General features: G+C 33.9%; 1 protein-coding gene across 2 annotated transcripts in view; it reads left to right on the top strand.

Moving 5' to 3' along the window:
* The window catches only part of LOC106468018 (mitotic spindle assembly checkpoint protein MAD2B-like), a 68343-nt gene extending 57598 nt beyond the window's left edge, over positions 1 to 10745 (top strand). For both annotated transcript variants that reach the window (XM_022396319.1, XM_022396312.1), the window contains one exon: positions 8182 to 10745. In XM_022396319.1, the coding sequence (XP_022252027.1) occupies positions 8182 to 8190 (9 nt within the window). In that variant the 3' untranslated portion in view covers positions 8191 to 10745. The remainder of the gene's footprint in view (positions 1 to 8181) is intronic.
* The last annotated feature ends 5015 nt before the right edge of the window (positions 10746 to 15760 follow it).

Below are 15760 nucleotides of genomic sequence, written 5' to 3'. Positions count from 1 at the left end.
CGCCTTATCCACCTGGCCATGCGGGCCTTGCAAGTACATGATGAATACCTTTAACAATTAATTTCAATTTCATTTCACCTGCAAAAACAATTTTTATGGTTATATATATATATAACACAATTTTCACTGCAAATCAAAAGACTCTTTAACTGTAATATTAAAAGTAATGTTGATTCCAATTCTGAAATTACTACATGTATTTTCACGAAATGTGGCAAGATTTTAGTAAAAGGTCTAAGTCTGTTAAATTGAACTGTTGGCTTGGGATAAGCCTGAAAGAGAGAAAATAGGAAAGATGTGATAGAAAAACATATCATATATTTTCTACCTGTTTTATTAATCTGGAGTTTTTAAAACTTTTTGAGGATTTAGTTTCCATGTTGTAATGGCAGCAAAACGTGGTGCAGAAAGTTGTCAAGATTACCTTGTTTTTGTTGCTTTGTTTCCTTGTTCTCTATAGTAGGTGATGTCTTTTTCTGTACCAGATGATATTGCAATAATATACAGCATCTGAGTAAAAGGATTAGCATTGTAATTTCCTTTGCTGGCAGATTATGATATTGAGTAAATTAACAACTGACCAATGCTGAGAGGGAACAAAATTTAGAGGTGAAACTGTCAACTTGACAAGAAAGCAAACTTACCTGTTGAATTCAGGCATGGTTGCTTTATCCAGTTTCGACTAGAAGATCGTCGAGTGAATACTATTTTAAGAATCACATGATTTAGTTCTATGGATATTAATCCAGAGCTAGAGAAAGCTACGAAGCTGAACACAACCTAGTAGAAAATGCTGTCGTTTTATCTTTGTAGAAGAGCAGTAGTTGGGGCAGGTGTTCAGCGTCCAAAGGATGCTGCCTCATGCTAATTGGCTGCCTCAAAGAGGGGAGAAAGAAATGTCACCACAGACGATGACGTCATAGATCCACAAATTCTTACCAGAGACCGTGGCTAACTTAGGGGGGTTTCAAATTATAGTTCAATACCAGACAGATGGCTATCATGTAATAGTTCCGTAAAAACAGAAAACGTGTTTCTAGGTCACCATGACAGGCAGTCATGACGTCATATACAATGATGCACACAATATGCATCAGTTTGTCCCAACTTGGCTATATTTAATACAATTGGTATAAAACACTAATTCAGTATTTATTACATTTCCTGTCCTAAAAGGATGATATCATGAAATAATTAAAACTTACTGTTTGACTATAATTATCAATCAAGTGATTCAAGATTTTCAGTAACATGATTATAATAAAAAGTTCTTGGCACAATATTTCTTTTGCATAATTTATTAATTTTCTCACAATAAAGATTTTACAATCTGATCTACATAAAAAGATACGTCTATTAATGATTTATTTACATGGAATAAAACTTTACAGCTCAGACTTTGTACACTGACAGGACTTTTCATGTGGTAGGAGAGTCATGATTAATTGTCAAAAAAGTGTGGAGTCGATGTTCTTTGTCTTCTAGCTTTAGATATTCTGAATATTAGACCTTTCTGTTTTTTCTTTTTGTTATGTAGAACATCTCTAGCCAGGTTCTGAGCACCTTGTATTGCTTATCATTTTCCAACATCAACAAAATATTTTCCTTTTTTTGAAATCTGATGCTAAATTTATGCTCTTTTTTTCAAAAATGGAATGGCTGAATGAAACAAGTTACTCAAAACGTCTCCCAATCCATGTCCTCATTGTTATTGACTACCAGCATAATGAGTTAATCCATTTCCCACTTGGTAATTGTAATATGCATCATAAACAGTTAGTTCTTGATAGTAAGGTTTGTTTGTTTGAAGTTAATCACAAAGCTAAACAATGGGCTATCTGTGCTCTGCCCACCAAGGGTATCAAAACCCGGTTTCTAGTGTTGTAAGTCCGCAGACATACCGCTGTGCCACTGGGGGGCTGATAGTAAGGAACTCTCATCATTGTGAAGATGGAGCATTATTATCACTATTCGTTGTTAAAATGAGATAGGTCGACCAATGTTGTCCTTTATATAGATCTATATAATATGAAAATTTTGTTTAGAAACGGGTCTGTGTTGAAGATCTGTAAATATTTCAGTGATTATGTCACCATACTGACCTTTAACTTGAACAATTCATGTCAGCATTACATAAGCATCACCAAAAATACTAGGTTCTGCAATATCAGAGTAAACACAGAGCAAATAAGATCCCCCATGCATATTAACAGTATAAGGAGCTATAGTGGGCTCAGTTATTGTGTGATTATGATTAAATCCAAGTATTGCTGGTAGTACAGGATTGAGTGTTAAAGAGTCTCAAACATATATGTCCATGCTTGCTTTTCAGGTGAACGAATCATAAATAAAGATACGTTCATTGTCGGATTTAGGAAGTGTATCTTCCACTTGGTTTAATATTCTAATTAGATCTTAAGGTTCTCTGTAATGACCTGGTCTAATATAATTTCTTATGGTAGCAGAGTGAGAGCCTATAAAGTGTGATATCCATTTTGTACCATCAGGCAAATTATGTGAGCTATGTGGATACTGTGATTCGACCAAGGCCATTTCCCATGAACCTTCAAGATTGACAGCTCTTGGAAAATGGGTAATATAGTTTGTCAGAGTATTATTAGCAAAATAATTCATAGAACTGCTGCTAGGTAACATCACATACAACTAGGCTATGTTTAATAACGAAAAATAGAGTTATGCACAACATTTTATGGCAACGGGTGATTCAGATCTGAAACTATTGTATTTATAAGGATATCCTTTCCATTTTACATATTGTTTGATTTTGCCCCTTCCTCATTCACATAATATTTCTTTCACAGCATAGACGTCACTGGGATACTTTGTAACTCTTTGTAGTTCAGATTCGTAAAATGTTCCACTGAGGTACTCTGAGGTAGTCTTGCAGTTTATACAATGGTGGATTTCTTTCTATTCTCTGGTAAATCATAATTATTTCGTCTGTCCATCCAGGCACATAACCCTTCTTAAACTGATGCTTCACTTTACTAATACATACTTGATCACCTACTTTGAACTGAAGTTTTACTTTAATGTATGTTTTGTAAATGTTTTCCACCCCATAGACAGATTTGACTGATTAACTTCTATTGGAGTTACTTTAATGCTGCGAGGATATGATTGAGTATAGGCACTGACCAGATGTTTCAGTACAGCGATATATTTATAATTTCCATGATGAGTAAAGTAGCACCACATTCTAGTTTTCAGAGTGCAATTAAATCTTTCTACTAAAGACACTTTTGTTTCATTATGTGTAGTAAAGAAGTGAATGTCTTATTTGTTGATATCATTGAAAGAGACAAGTAGCAAACTCTGTCCCAGCCTCAGTTTGATGTTTAAAAAGTTTTTGACCCTGTTAATATTTGTTTGAAGGATTTTACAAGTGTTGCGCCTTTCTTGTCCTTGGGTGGAACATCCCATGCATATTTGGAAAACACATTGATACACTTGAATAAATAATTAAACTGATAGTTGTATTGACTTAGGTTAGAGAGATCCATCAAATCAGCATGCCATTTTTCATCTATCCCTGTAACAATAACTCGGTTTCTCGAAAACTTGTATTTTACTGGTTTATGCAAAGTGTGTGTGTTCTGTGGACTTGAGTAGTCTTTAAGATTTAAGTAGATTTAGAGTTACAGATTTTCCTAGTGCTTTCACAGATCTAAATAAAGGCTGAACTTCTCTAAAACTAGCAGGATGTTTAAGATTATAATAGATAGATTGTAGAGTTTTATTAGACATTATGTTTTACACCATCTACTTTTATTTAGTTTACCATCAACGTCGTCTGTGACAGCAGTAATAATTTGACCTTTGCAACAGACGATATTAATTCTTAGATGATTCAAGATGTTACTAAACTTAAAAGACTGGCAACAGTCCATGATGGCAGTCAAGACACAAATGAACGAATATTAGGATACCATATTATTAAAAATGATCCCATTTAGATACGGTATGTTTAGGTTTTTTAACATGTGTATCATGTTTCATGTACTTCCATGTGTCTACATTTCCAACAACTTCTTGGGGAATGTTCATATTTGATAAAAGTTCTGCAATTTTTTCCATTCTGTAGGGTTAAAATTAATCACTAATTCTCCATGATCATTCCACGTTAGATCCTCCCTGGAATGTATCAAGTTTAATAGAATTTCAGTTTTCTTTTTATATTTCTGAAAAGCACTGTTGATGATCTCTAAATATTCATTTTGTTGTATTTGGTTTATTACATTTGCTTTCTCATCTATGGGTAACATATAATTTTGTATGACTGAATTCATATCATTATCTATAGAGTCTAATACTTTATGTTCAAGCCTTTCATAAACTTTGAATTGATAAAGAGAGTGTACCATTCATTTTGCCATAATTTTAGATTCCAGCAGCTTTACCAATAGCTCTTTGTGCCAAACCACTAAATAATGGTAAAGTAATGGTAAAAACCCTCTTGGTGTTTTCTTGACAGCCAACTCTCTCAATAATGACTTGTATAATCTAAGTTTCTGCTTTTTAATGTCCATCATAGGAAGGTTACCCTTTAAAATGTTTAAAGCACATGCACATATACACAAGATAAATTCATTTTTAGCTCCAACAATTAATCTTCTCATCTGTTTACATGTTGCTTTAGGTTATGCATGGATCAACTCTTGATGTTGTTTAATTCTATGTGTCATGACGAATAAATGAAAAGAGATTGTGAGTGCAACATATAAAACTATCTATTTATACAACCATTTAAATATAACATCTACTTTTTAACACTACAGTGATAATAATTGTTAATATGAAATGGATAGGATAAAGTAGATTTTGGAAGTCGATTAACCTTGGAGCATCCAAACAATTCCAGATTATAACAAGGAATTTTCAGCAGACTTCTTAATATCTTTGCTTCCTTTCTCTCCTCTTTGTATAAACAGTGATAAAGTTCTTGCTCAACAATATAACCACACTCCACAGATAGGGATAGTTGACTTTACTAGATTTCCATGGAAATGAATGTGCCACATCACAGAATTAAACTGACGACGATGAGCATGTGAAAGATAATTACTCAAAAATGGTTGTTTAAACAAACACATGCATATATATCCAGTGACTAAACATTTGAATGCAAGTTCTTTAATTACATATGGTCCATCCTTCAGATAAAATCCTTCTAGTTCTATCACTGTAGCATTCATGATAATGAATAAATATTGTTATGTCTTCGTTTGTTAGTTAATTTTCGTAAAAATTCTTTCCAAAGAAACTTTAGCGATACAAGTCCTTTCTTAAATAAAACTGGTTTATTCTTTCTGAATACAACTTTGCAATACACTTAATTTCCACAGTCACGCTATAACTAATGCTATAATTCATAATGAATGTCTCACGTGCTCAACAATACGTCTCTCGCTCTGTCCGCAGTTCAATTATTCCTTGTTGCCGTCAGGTCTTGACCGTCTTATACATGTATGTACAAGAATACCGAAATCTAGTAACCTCCTGAGGCTTCAGGAACATTCTAGAAGCGCGTGACGTGTTACTAGCGTCACGTGACCTCCGCTGTCGTAACAATATATATTCAGTTAAACAATAGTTTTAACCTACTTTGGAACATATACTATAACTTTATCTTCAGGAAATATTCCGGTCCTCAAACAGATCTGCTCAGGCATTTGTAAGTAACCATATGTTTGTCTTGTTGCATCTTGATAAGCTTCTTTAAAATATATAATACATGATGGAAACATTTGTCTTGCCAAAACATTCAACTGAGATTTGTCTCTAACATTCTTGAACAAAATAATATATTGAGAATTGAAACTAATATTACACACATCTCTACCCTGATGAAATAGATTATGTACAATATAAAATCAAATGGTGACTTCCATGTGTAAAAAGTTAAGAACCTCGTTTATATTCTCCATTTCACTCATAAGATTACGAATGATAAAAAGATTTTACCACGGAAAGTTTCATGTAAGCCTTCAACAAATTGAATGTTGGGGATATTTTACATTGATTTTGTATACATTGGTTGAAATTCACCATAAAACTATACAATGTTTTCAGGAATAGGACAAATAACTTCACAATGATAAGCTAGAACTTTGCTTACAAACTGTGATTTACCACTTCCTGTCAAACCTGACACTAAACATGTAAAATGATGTAGTAGACAGCTATCCATCTCAAACTCTAACGAGAAATAAATGAAACGGGATTCACCTTATATAGATCATGTTTGAGTGCACCTCAGATCCTTCCACAAGACCCTGCACACGCCCTCTTTTCAGTCCATAGACCATGGCGAGGAGTTAGTTCCATTAGATGAAAAATCAATATCCATATGGAAGTGTGTTAAAGTCTAGAAGGATGTGTCATCTAGTGTAAACTAGATGATAATTCTTCTTTTCTTCCTTGTTGTATATGGCCCAAGTCTTTAAATCTCTATAAATATTCTTATGATTAGTCACAGTTATAGGAGGCTGAAAATGGCTGAATATATCTGTTATCATACATTTCATTGATGAGAAATTCAATTTTTTGCTGTTGATAAAAACTGAGGGTAAACCCTCTAATTTTACAGCATGACTTTCCATTGTCGCTTAAGTACCTGTAGCTTTTTGGACCACTACTGACCCACGAAGTTATTCAGTGTCCACCTAGCTCGTCTGTAAACTCACCAAGATAATCCCCTAAAGGTGGATCATTAGAACCATTTGAAATGTATACAATACTGTCTGTATCATAATACAAAACAGACGAACCTAACTTCTATAGTGTATGTTATAACTTCAGAAGAGCATGTGCTGCTGTGGAAGCCACCAGAAAGATTTTGGTTTTGTTCTTTCTGAGGCAGATATTTATGTATCGAATGAAGAGGTATTACTTCTTCGTTAATCAGTGTAACATCTGTTATTATCTTGGTATTATATTTCATTAATGAATTGTATTCTTCAACAAACGTTACATAGGTAAGTTGTGGTTTGACCTCAGACATACCCCAACTGCATCAAAACGAATTAAGACATACTTTTACAGCTTACCCTTTTCCTGGACTAAAAACAATATTTTCATGGGTCAGTTGCACTCCTTCAATTTCGTTTCACTGGTCAACATAATACTGCTTTGCCTCCAATGTTATACAGTGGGAGGTCCAACCAGAACTTTCTTGCTTTAATTTAAGAAACTTAACAATGTAGTTCTTAAAAAGATCTGTAGATTTGATAGGGAAATGATAAATCTCATGTATTCTTATTACCTGGTATCCACACTCGACTACTTTTTTTTTTACTTCTTCTGTGACCCAGGTACCAATGAAAGATGTCTTGTCATTACTGTTGTTACATGGTAGCAATGATTCTACATTTTATAAAACCAAAATAATTATTTGAATTAGAGAAATTTGTTGTTATTATTGTAGGATGTCCAACCAAATACTCACAATATTTGTTTGTCATTGGATATAACAATGTAAAATCCACGTACTTGATATTTTCTCCTTCTTATATAATCATATAAAAGTCTTGTTGCATTGACTCTCCCTCCATAGAAGGCATCTCGCTTGTACATCTAGGTGGAACATTACCGTAGACTCCCTAAGGAAATTCATTAAATTTGTATCATTAGACTTCATTTTCTTACACTCATGCTCCCATATTTCTAATAAATCACATTCTTCATGTCAGAGTTATAACATTTATTACAATCATGGTATTAGCCCCATAAAATTCATAGATCGTGTTTTGTTCCTTACAGAAACTGTCTAGAGCTGATATTTTTCATAAAATGTGAATAGAATCAACAGACTATAATAAACAAGAGGTGAAAGATGTCATAGTTCCCTATTTACATTATAATGTTAAAATAATCATAATGTAATAGAACAATAAACACATGCATATAAATAAGTGTCCTTTGTGTGATATGGTTGCAGTACACATTGTTCACATAAACAGACCTTCTTATAACGAAAAATGTGATTGTTACAACGGGTTTTAACATGTTTACATAGGTATATGAAAACCAACCATAAGATGTGTGTATATAGCACCAAACACGGTAAAATACAAAGTAGTATTCATGTTTTAGTGCGTTTTGCTTCTCTTAGCCTGTCACTAGATCTAATCTTTTTTTTTCCTGTCTCTTTTCATGTAGACTGGATGAGTAGAGTAGCATATTTTACCTGTAGAAGTGGATGGTGATGGGAAAAGTATGCAAATAGTGAGCAAGGTGTCACACTGCAAATGGTGGCGGTGATGGGACAGGTCCTTCAAAGGGAGTCAAGACAGTCAAGTTTGCATCATTCACTGTACCAATGAAGAACTCAGCTCTAACATGACTACTCCAAAAGACATTGAATCTTGCTTTGTGAACATTGAGCAAAGCTGCTGAAATACAAAACCATACACTGATTCTTGCCATTGTATATACAGTAGAAGATACTGTGCCAAACATACCATAGAAAATGCCAGAGTTTGTTCACTATGAATAAGATTTGGAGAAAATTTGTACCACAGAAAATGAAGATCTCAGCAGAGAGAACTTGTCAAAGAGTCCAAGATTATTTCATCTGAGATCCTTTTCAATGTTTGAGCCTTTATTAAGAGTGTTTGATCCAATGTGTATATTTTCTTTAAGAAAAAGAGCAAGTACCTGAAAAATAGCAACAGCAGAGAGACATTGACTCAGTGTGTGGAATAGAGGTCTAATGAGGCAGTCAGAAATGCTATGGCAGAAAAGCAAGACACCAGAATGCTAGCAACTGTTTCTAGAGACTTAGTTGTAGCAGAAGGTCAGATCATATTATCATGAATATAATAAAAATGCACAAATGTACCTGTAACAGGCAGTGCCCTTAGGGCTAATCATAGGAGCTTTGACTTTACTGCCAATTACACCAAATTTATTTTAATTGAGGAAGGCAGTGGTCAGTGGAGCTCACAGGTCAATAACTAGGGGAGATTTATGGTTAGACTAAAGAAATCGATTCTGAGCCTGAGGTTTCACAAAATACATCAATTTTATTTGAATTATTACAATGACATACACTTTTTACTTAAAACAGTTAAACCCTTAATAATCCACTAATTCTTAACAATCCATCTTTCAAATTAATCAATATCAACAACATGGTTCACCTGTGAGATATTCAAATCACATTAACACACACATTAACTTTCTTCATATAAATTTCTTTTATATTTTATCCTAAGCTACGTTGATTGAATGAGAGAAATAGAAATTTTACTTACATCACACTTGAAGTGTATTGTTGCAAATTGGATACCTTCATAATGGATAGAACTTCCCACACTGGAGAACTCGTTAACCCCTGGAGAGAGAACTGATTCTTCAGCTCCAGACATGAGTTTTTATACGATATTTTCTCTGTATTCTTATGAGTTTCCAAGTAGTATAAATAACTACCTGCAAGTAGTTCTAATACTTCATTGGCTAATTCCTGCAACTCCTTGGGCATTTCCAAAAGAAGAACCAAAACTGTCAATTAATTGGTTATTGTGGTGGCGGCTTTGGTTGCCTTCTCACTTATACTACTACTCCAGTTTGTAGTAATGAATCCTTCATCAAAGTACTGATTTTAGATGCTACCATAAACGTTTTAGTAGCCTTTACTGTACTACTAGATCAATGTCAGTATCTTATCACTGTCAAACTTTTTTAGCGTCTTTACTGGGGTGCAAGGCCTTAGTTTTAATTGTTTACAACTCTTTAACTCATGATTCTTAATACTAACTAACTAGCTAATTATGCTTTGCCTAGCTCTTGACATCTTTCTTAAATCTCTTAAACACTAAAAATACTGAAGAAATTGTATGAAACTACTTTAAAATAACCAATTGCTTCACTCCTTCCCTCTTAAGAATTTTTTTTTACCTTGTAAAAAATTTCTACCTGCTAACTTTGCTGTTTCTATCTCTCTCTTCATCAATCAATGTTTACAATAACACCTCTTACTAATCCTCTTATTAACACTTAATAATCAATACAGTAATATTATTTGGATACAACATTTAACCAACTACTATACTAGCAATAATATGATATTAAGCCACAATAATAACATTAGATTAATATACTACAATAATATTCATATCCAGCATTAACACAATATAACTTTAGTATACATGTACAAAATAAGATATTTAAAACTGATTAATATACTAACATATAACAGTACACCATGACAATCGGATTATACGTTCAGTATGCTCATACATAATAATTATTCATGATTATTCTAAACATATTCTCTTAGTCTTTTTCTCTTTAGAACTCTGCTTGGAAACGTCTAAAGGTTCACTATTGATGACCCAGTTGTAAAGAGCACTGGTCTTCCATTTAGCACAATGCACACTCTTTCTAACTTACTCATAGGTAAAAGGTATGAACTCAACTTACTACATACAGCTACATTTTATGCAGCTACATACAATGCTTGTAATAACTTAATTAACTCTGTCCTGCTACTTCCTACAGTAAAATATAGTTGTTGCAGATTATTCTGAATCCTAGCGTTAAAAAACTAACATTTCAATTCCTGGTTTGTGTTGTTCAGTTTGTCTGACTCTAGTGTGTATCAATGCATTAGTAATGTTTCTAAAGTGGTCGGCAACCTATGACCCCGCGGGTCACTAAGTGACCCGCGGCAATAATTTGGCTGACCCGCCAAAAGTTGGCTTCACTATTGCAGCCCGTAAGGGCACAATCATTGTTCAGTTCAAGTTTCTCTGCTATGTGAGAATAACAACGATATTAAAGGAAAGAGTCACGGCTACGGAGAATTTTAAGATCAGTTTCAGGGAAAAATATCAAACTGGTCGAACTATTAATTTTTTTGTATGTAAATAAACATACACATTTAAAATACATGTACCGGTATTACACTGACCCAACACAATGCTAAATTTTTCAACAACAAAAAATAATTGACCCGTGATCAAAAAAAGGTTGCCGACCACTGGTCTAGATACTTTCCCAATCTCTTGGTCGTGAAATTTAATTGTCTGGTTTAATGAATTCATTATAGTCGCCTGTTCACCTATTAAATGTATCATTTCCTTAGATACCTATCTCTGTCGCTCTACCTGATATTGCCTAATAAAATTTTAATAGTTTTCAATTAACCTTTCTTGTAAGATTCTTGCTAACTGTAAGATAGCTGTTCCCTGATATCTCATGTGATGTAATGTCCTATATTCTGTACTTCCTACATCAAAACTAACGCGAGTAATTACGTCAAACGAATTCTCTTGCTGTAAATGTACTAAAAACCGAACATACTGCGGAAATGGTATGTCTTCAATAATTATCTATTTATCTCTGGATAATATAAAATTACCTTCTTCAAAAAAAAAAAACACACCTTGTTTTCTACTGGAACAATACTTACATTTTGTCTAGTCCCGATTTTTACCATCGCCTACATATGAATCCTGGTAAACCTATAAATACATGTATTAGTAATACACATAATTATAATATTTAGTACAATATATGCACACCATACATTAACTACATACAGATATATATATATATATATATATATAACTTATCCTATTCAAGTTAATTGCAACTTCGTAAATAGCTTATCGTGTTATTGAAAGCATGAATTACACTATCTTTACGAGGAGTAGTATTAACTGTATTTACATCACATTTAGGTTGGTGTACAACTACTTGAGGATTGAATTTCACTCGTTTCCTCCTAGTTGTAGGGGTCATTTCTGGTTGAGTTAATACAGGACCATGTGATCTAAGGTTATTAACATGGGTCACTTTATTAGCTTGTGTTGTCAGTGGGGTACTTGGGGTATTATCCTCAGTTGTTGGGGCACTAACTTCACTATTGCCACTACTAACTGGGATATCTTCTGTTGTTATTACTTCATCACCTAGTACAACACTTTCATCTTCTTCTGTCTTTGGAGTTTCTGTCTCCAGTATTTCTTCCTCTTCATCAAAAGATAAATCAAATTCAACTAAATTATCAGTCTCTTTAAGTTCCCTCTTATCTCGATCCTGTTCCTTATTTTCGTCCACTACATTCTCATACTGATAAGGTGTATAATCTTTGACTTTCTTTAACCTACTAACATGTACTAGCTGTTTACCTTTTCCATATATCTCCTGGATATAAAAAATAACTGGACTTGTTTGCTTCAGAACTCTAAAATGACCTTTCCATGACTTTGTCAGCTTTTTAGTGTTTTCTTTCTTAAAAATTGGTGGTGTATAACAATATTTTGTCCCCTAACTTTATGTCACTAACTTGAGCTTTCTTATTTACTTGCTTCTCTTTACTTTCAACAGCTTTATAATAATTCTGCCTTGCCATCATAATCTAATGCATAATTCACTTTTTTAGAAGCTAATATCTCCTGCATAGGTAGCATTACGTCTCTATCATGAAATAGAAAGAATAGACTTTCCTGAGTAGACTCATTCTCAGCACTTCTATATGCTAATAACAGTAAAAGAATTTGCCCATCCCAAGTTTTCTGATCTTTCTCACAGCACTGAGAGATCATGTCTAACAAAGTTATATTAAATCTTTCGAATAAACCATCTGCAGCTGAATGATAAGCTGTTGTCTCAATTTCCCTTACACCTAGTAACTCACAAACTCCTTTCATTAACTTAGATATAAAGTTACTGCCTCTATCTGTCAATAAATACTGTGGTATACCATGCCTAGCTATTATGTTATTCACAAATGCCTTGGTGATCATTTTTGCTTTTTGATCAAGTAAGCATATTGCCTAAGGAAACCTAGTGAGGTAGCCCGCGACTACTAACACATATTTATTCCCTGCGTAGGATGTAGACAATGGTCCTAATATGCCCAAAGCTACTAATCGAAAAGGTGTCATTAGACTCAGCATTCTTTGTAAGGGGGTGTTCTTAATGTGTGGGCTAGTTTTTCGTTTTTGACATTCTATGCACAAATCACAATAATATTTAATATATTTCCTCATGTTTAGCCAAAAGAATCTTTTATTTATCCTACTGTATGTTTTCGCAAAAGCTGGGTGAGCTGCGAATGACGTGTCATTATAAGTTTCATAACTTTAGTTTTTAAGTTATGTGGTACAACTATTTGCAATGACCTGTTGTCATTAGCCTTTCACATAAAATATTCGAATCCAACGCGTATTTTGTATCTTCTCCCTGTAATATTTCATTACATAAAGTGTTTAAGAACTTATCTCTCTTCTGCTCACTAATCACATGATCTAGATCCCAAATTACTTCTAACTCGTCTTCATTTTCAGATTTTACCTCGCTTACTTTGTTAATCATCTGTTTTCTTCAGTTTGTGTATTTTCTACTCAAAGCATCGATATTAGAATGCTTTCTACCTGGTCTATGTACTGTTGAAAATCATAATCCTGTAGTAATAATGACCATCTCGCTAACCTGGAGGAAGGATCTTTTAATGTCATTGACCATCTTAATGGTGCATGATCTGTGATGATAGTGAACTTCCTACCATACAGATAACAAGAGAAAGTTTTAATTCCACGTACTACAGCTAAGCATTTCTGCTCTGTAACTGAATACTTTATTTCAGCTTTTCCTAACTGTCTACTCTGTTATGCTATAGGATGTTCTTTTCCATTTTTGTCTGTGTTAATTCTGCACCTATAGCGTATCCTGAAGCATCTGTGCTTAGAATAAACTCTTTGCAGAAATCTGGATAGCTTAAAATTGGTGCCTTTACTAAAGCATTTCTTAATTTCTTGAATGATTCCTGTCTTTTATCTGTCCACTGAAATTGTATTTATTTCTTAGGTAGCTTAGTTAAAGGTTTTGCCAATAATTCAAAATGCGGTATAAACCTTTCAAAAAACCCTACAAATCCTAAGAATGCACGAACGTCTTTTACTGTTTTAGGCACTGGATAATTCTTACGAACCTCTAGCTTTATAGGGTCAAGTTTTACACCATCTGCAGTTAGCAAGTGACCTAAATATTTTACTTTCTTTCTCAAAAGCTGAAATTTACTTGGTTTAAGCTTTAAGTTTGTTCTCTGTAATCTATCAAATACATGACTTAATCTTTCTAAGTGTTCTTCAAAACTTGCAGCAAACACTATGACATCGTCCAAATAACAAAAACATTCTGAATTTGGCAAGCCTGATAATAAGACATCAATCAATCTCTTAAATGTTTAAAGAGCATTGCATAAGCCAAAGGGCATTCTATTAAAAGGAAGTGCCATTCTTTGCTTTCTAAGTCATTGAGCAGTATTAGAAGCCCAATGTAAGAGAATCATTAGTTTGCAAAATTGATGACTGAAAGAAAGTAGTGTTCTTTGCTTGCTGGGCTGTCAGGTAGTAATGTCTGACAGAATGTATGAACTAAACTTAGCCTCTACTACTCGCTTGTTTACAGTTCGATCAGTTGCTGATCTTTATGATAATAGACTGAAAGGAACTGGCATTCCTTACCTTCCATGCTATAGAATGATACTGAAATTCAATGTATGTACTATATTGTGGAATTATCACTCGATTAAAATTGGTTAGAATGTCCATGTGAGGGAAAAATCAGTGATTGAAAAGGTTTTATAACCTCTTACTTTCCAAGTCATAGAGTGAATATTCTGAAGTGAAGTGCCATCCGATGTTTCGAGAAAATCACTCCAAGAATGTAGCTGAGTGGTAAGAGCTCTGAAGAGCATATCACCTTATACTCACTTCATTTTTCATCAATATTTTTAGAAAACGCCAGATTTATGATCGACGAGTGAGTTTGGTTTTTTTCTGAGTGTATATTGAAGTACAGTAATAACAATATGTAAATAGACTTTTAGTTTGTAAGTTTTGATTCCCCGATTTTTTCAAAAATAATTAATAATATAATAAAGCCTGAAATAAAGATGAGTTTGGTCTGATGGCTTCTAGATGACACTACCATCGCTATAAAGCGTAACTTTAGCACTTAACTTGAATGTTACTGAATATTTCATATTGTAACTGGAGATGAGCTGTATAAACTATTTGAGTAATTGACAAAGTGTAATGACAGCATATTTATACACATATGCATATGAACAAAACCAAGCCCACACAAAAATCAAATCAATGACGCTGCACAAATCGGAAGGATCTCCAGGGTACAGGTTACAATGTGGGATATAAAATGTGCCCTGGGTTTTGGAGGTCACTGTGGAAGTAGGACCCACATTGCGGTAAGAATACACCGTCTATCAGTCTTAAGCTGCGTTCACCAGTCTCAAACAAAGAAATTAAAAAAATAAAATAATCAAAAGAAGTAGAAATTAGGAGAGCAAAATGTTTGGTGCTCAAGCCCACAACGTCCCGCATATCACCCTTCACTGCCTGCAGGCAGTTGTGAAACGGTGACTGCTCTCCAAAGTGAAATAAAATAAATGAAAAAGAAAACGAAATAAAGTACTACCTGTTGCGTCAGCGAGGTCACGTGACTAGTGTCACGCCTCCTGCTTTCTGGAAATATCTTGTACTTCGTGAATTTTCGGGACATTACTAGATATAGGGTAGTCTGGTATATATAAGAGGGTGAAAACGTGACGGGGACAATGTGTGTGTGTGTAGGTAGTGAGTAATTGATCTGCAGTGAGAAAGTATTGTTGAAGTTAACGTTCGTTATAGCGTTTGTTTTAGCGCGAATGTTGAAAATAAGTGTATCGGTAAAGTTATATTCAGAAAGAATAAACCAGTTTTATTAA

This window comes from Limulus polyphemus, unplaced genomic scaffold (assembly GCF_000517525.1).
Source record: "Limulus polyphemus unplaced genomic scaffold, Limulus_polyphemus-2.1.2 Scaffold2833, whole genome shotgun sequence".
Classification (NCBI taxonomy): domain Eukaryota; kingdom Metazoa; phylum Arthropoda; class Merostomata; order Xiphosura; family Limulidae; genus Limulus; species Limulus polyphemus.
This window is presented reverse-complemented; position numbering and strand designations above follow the sequence as displayed.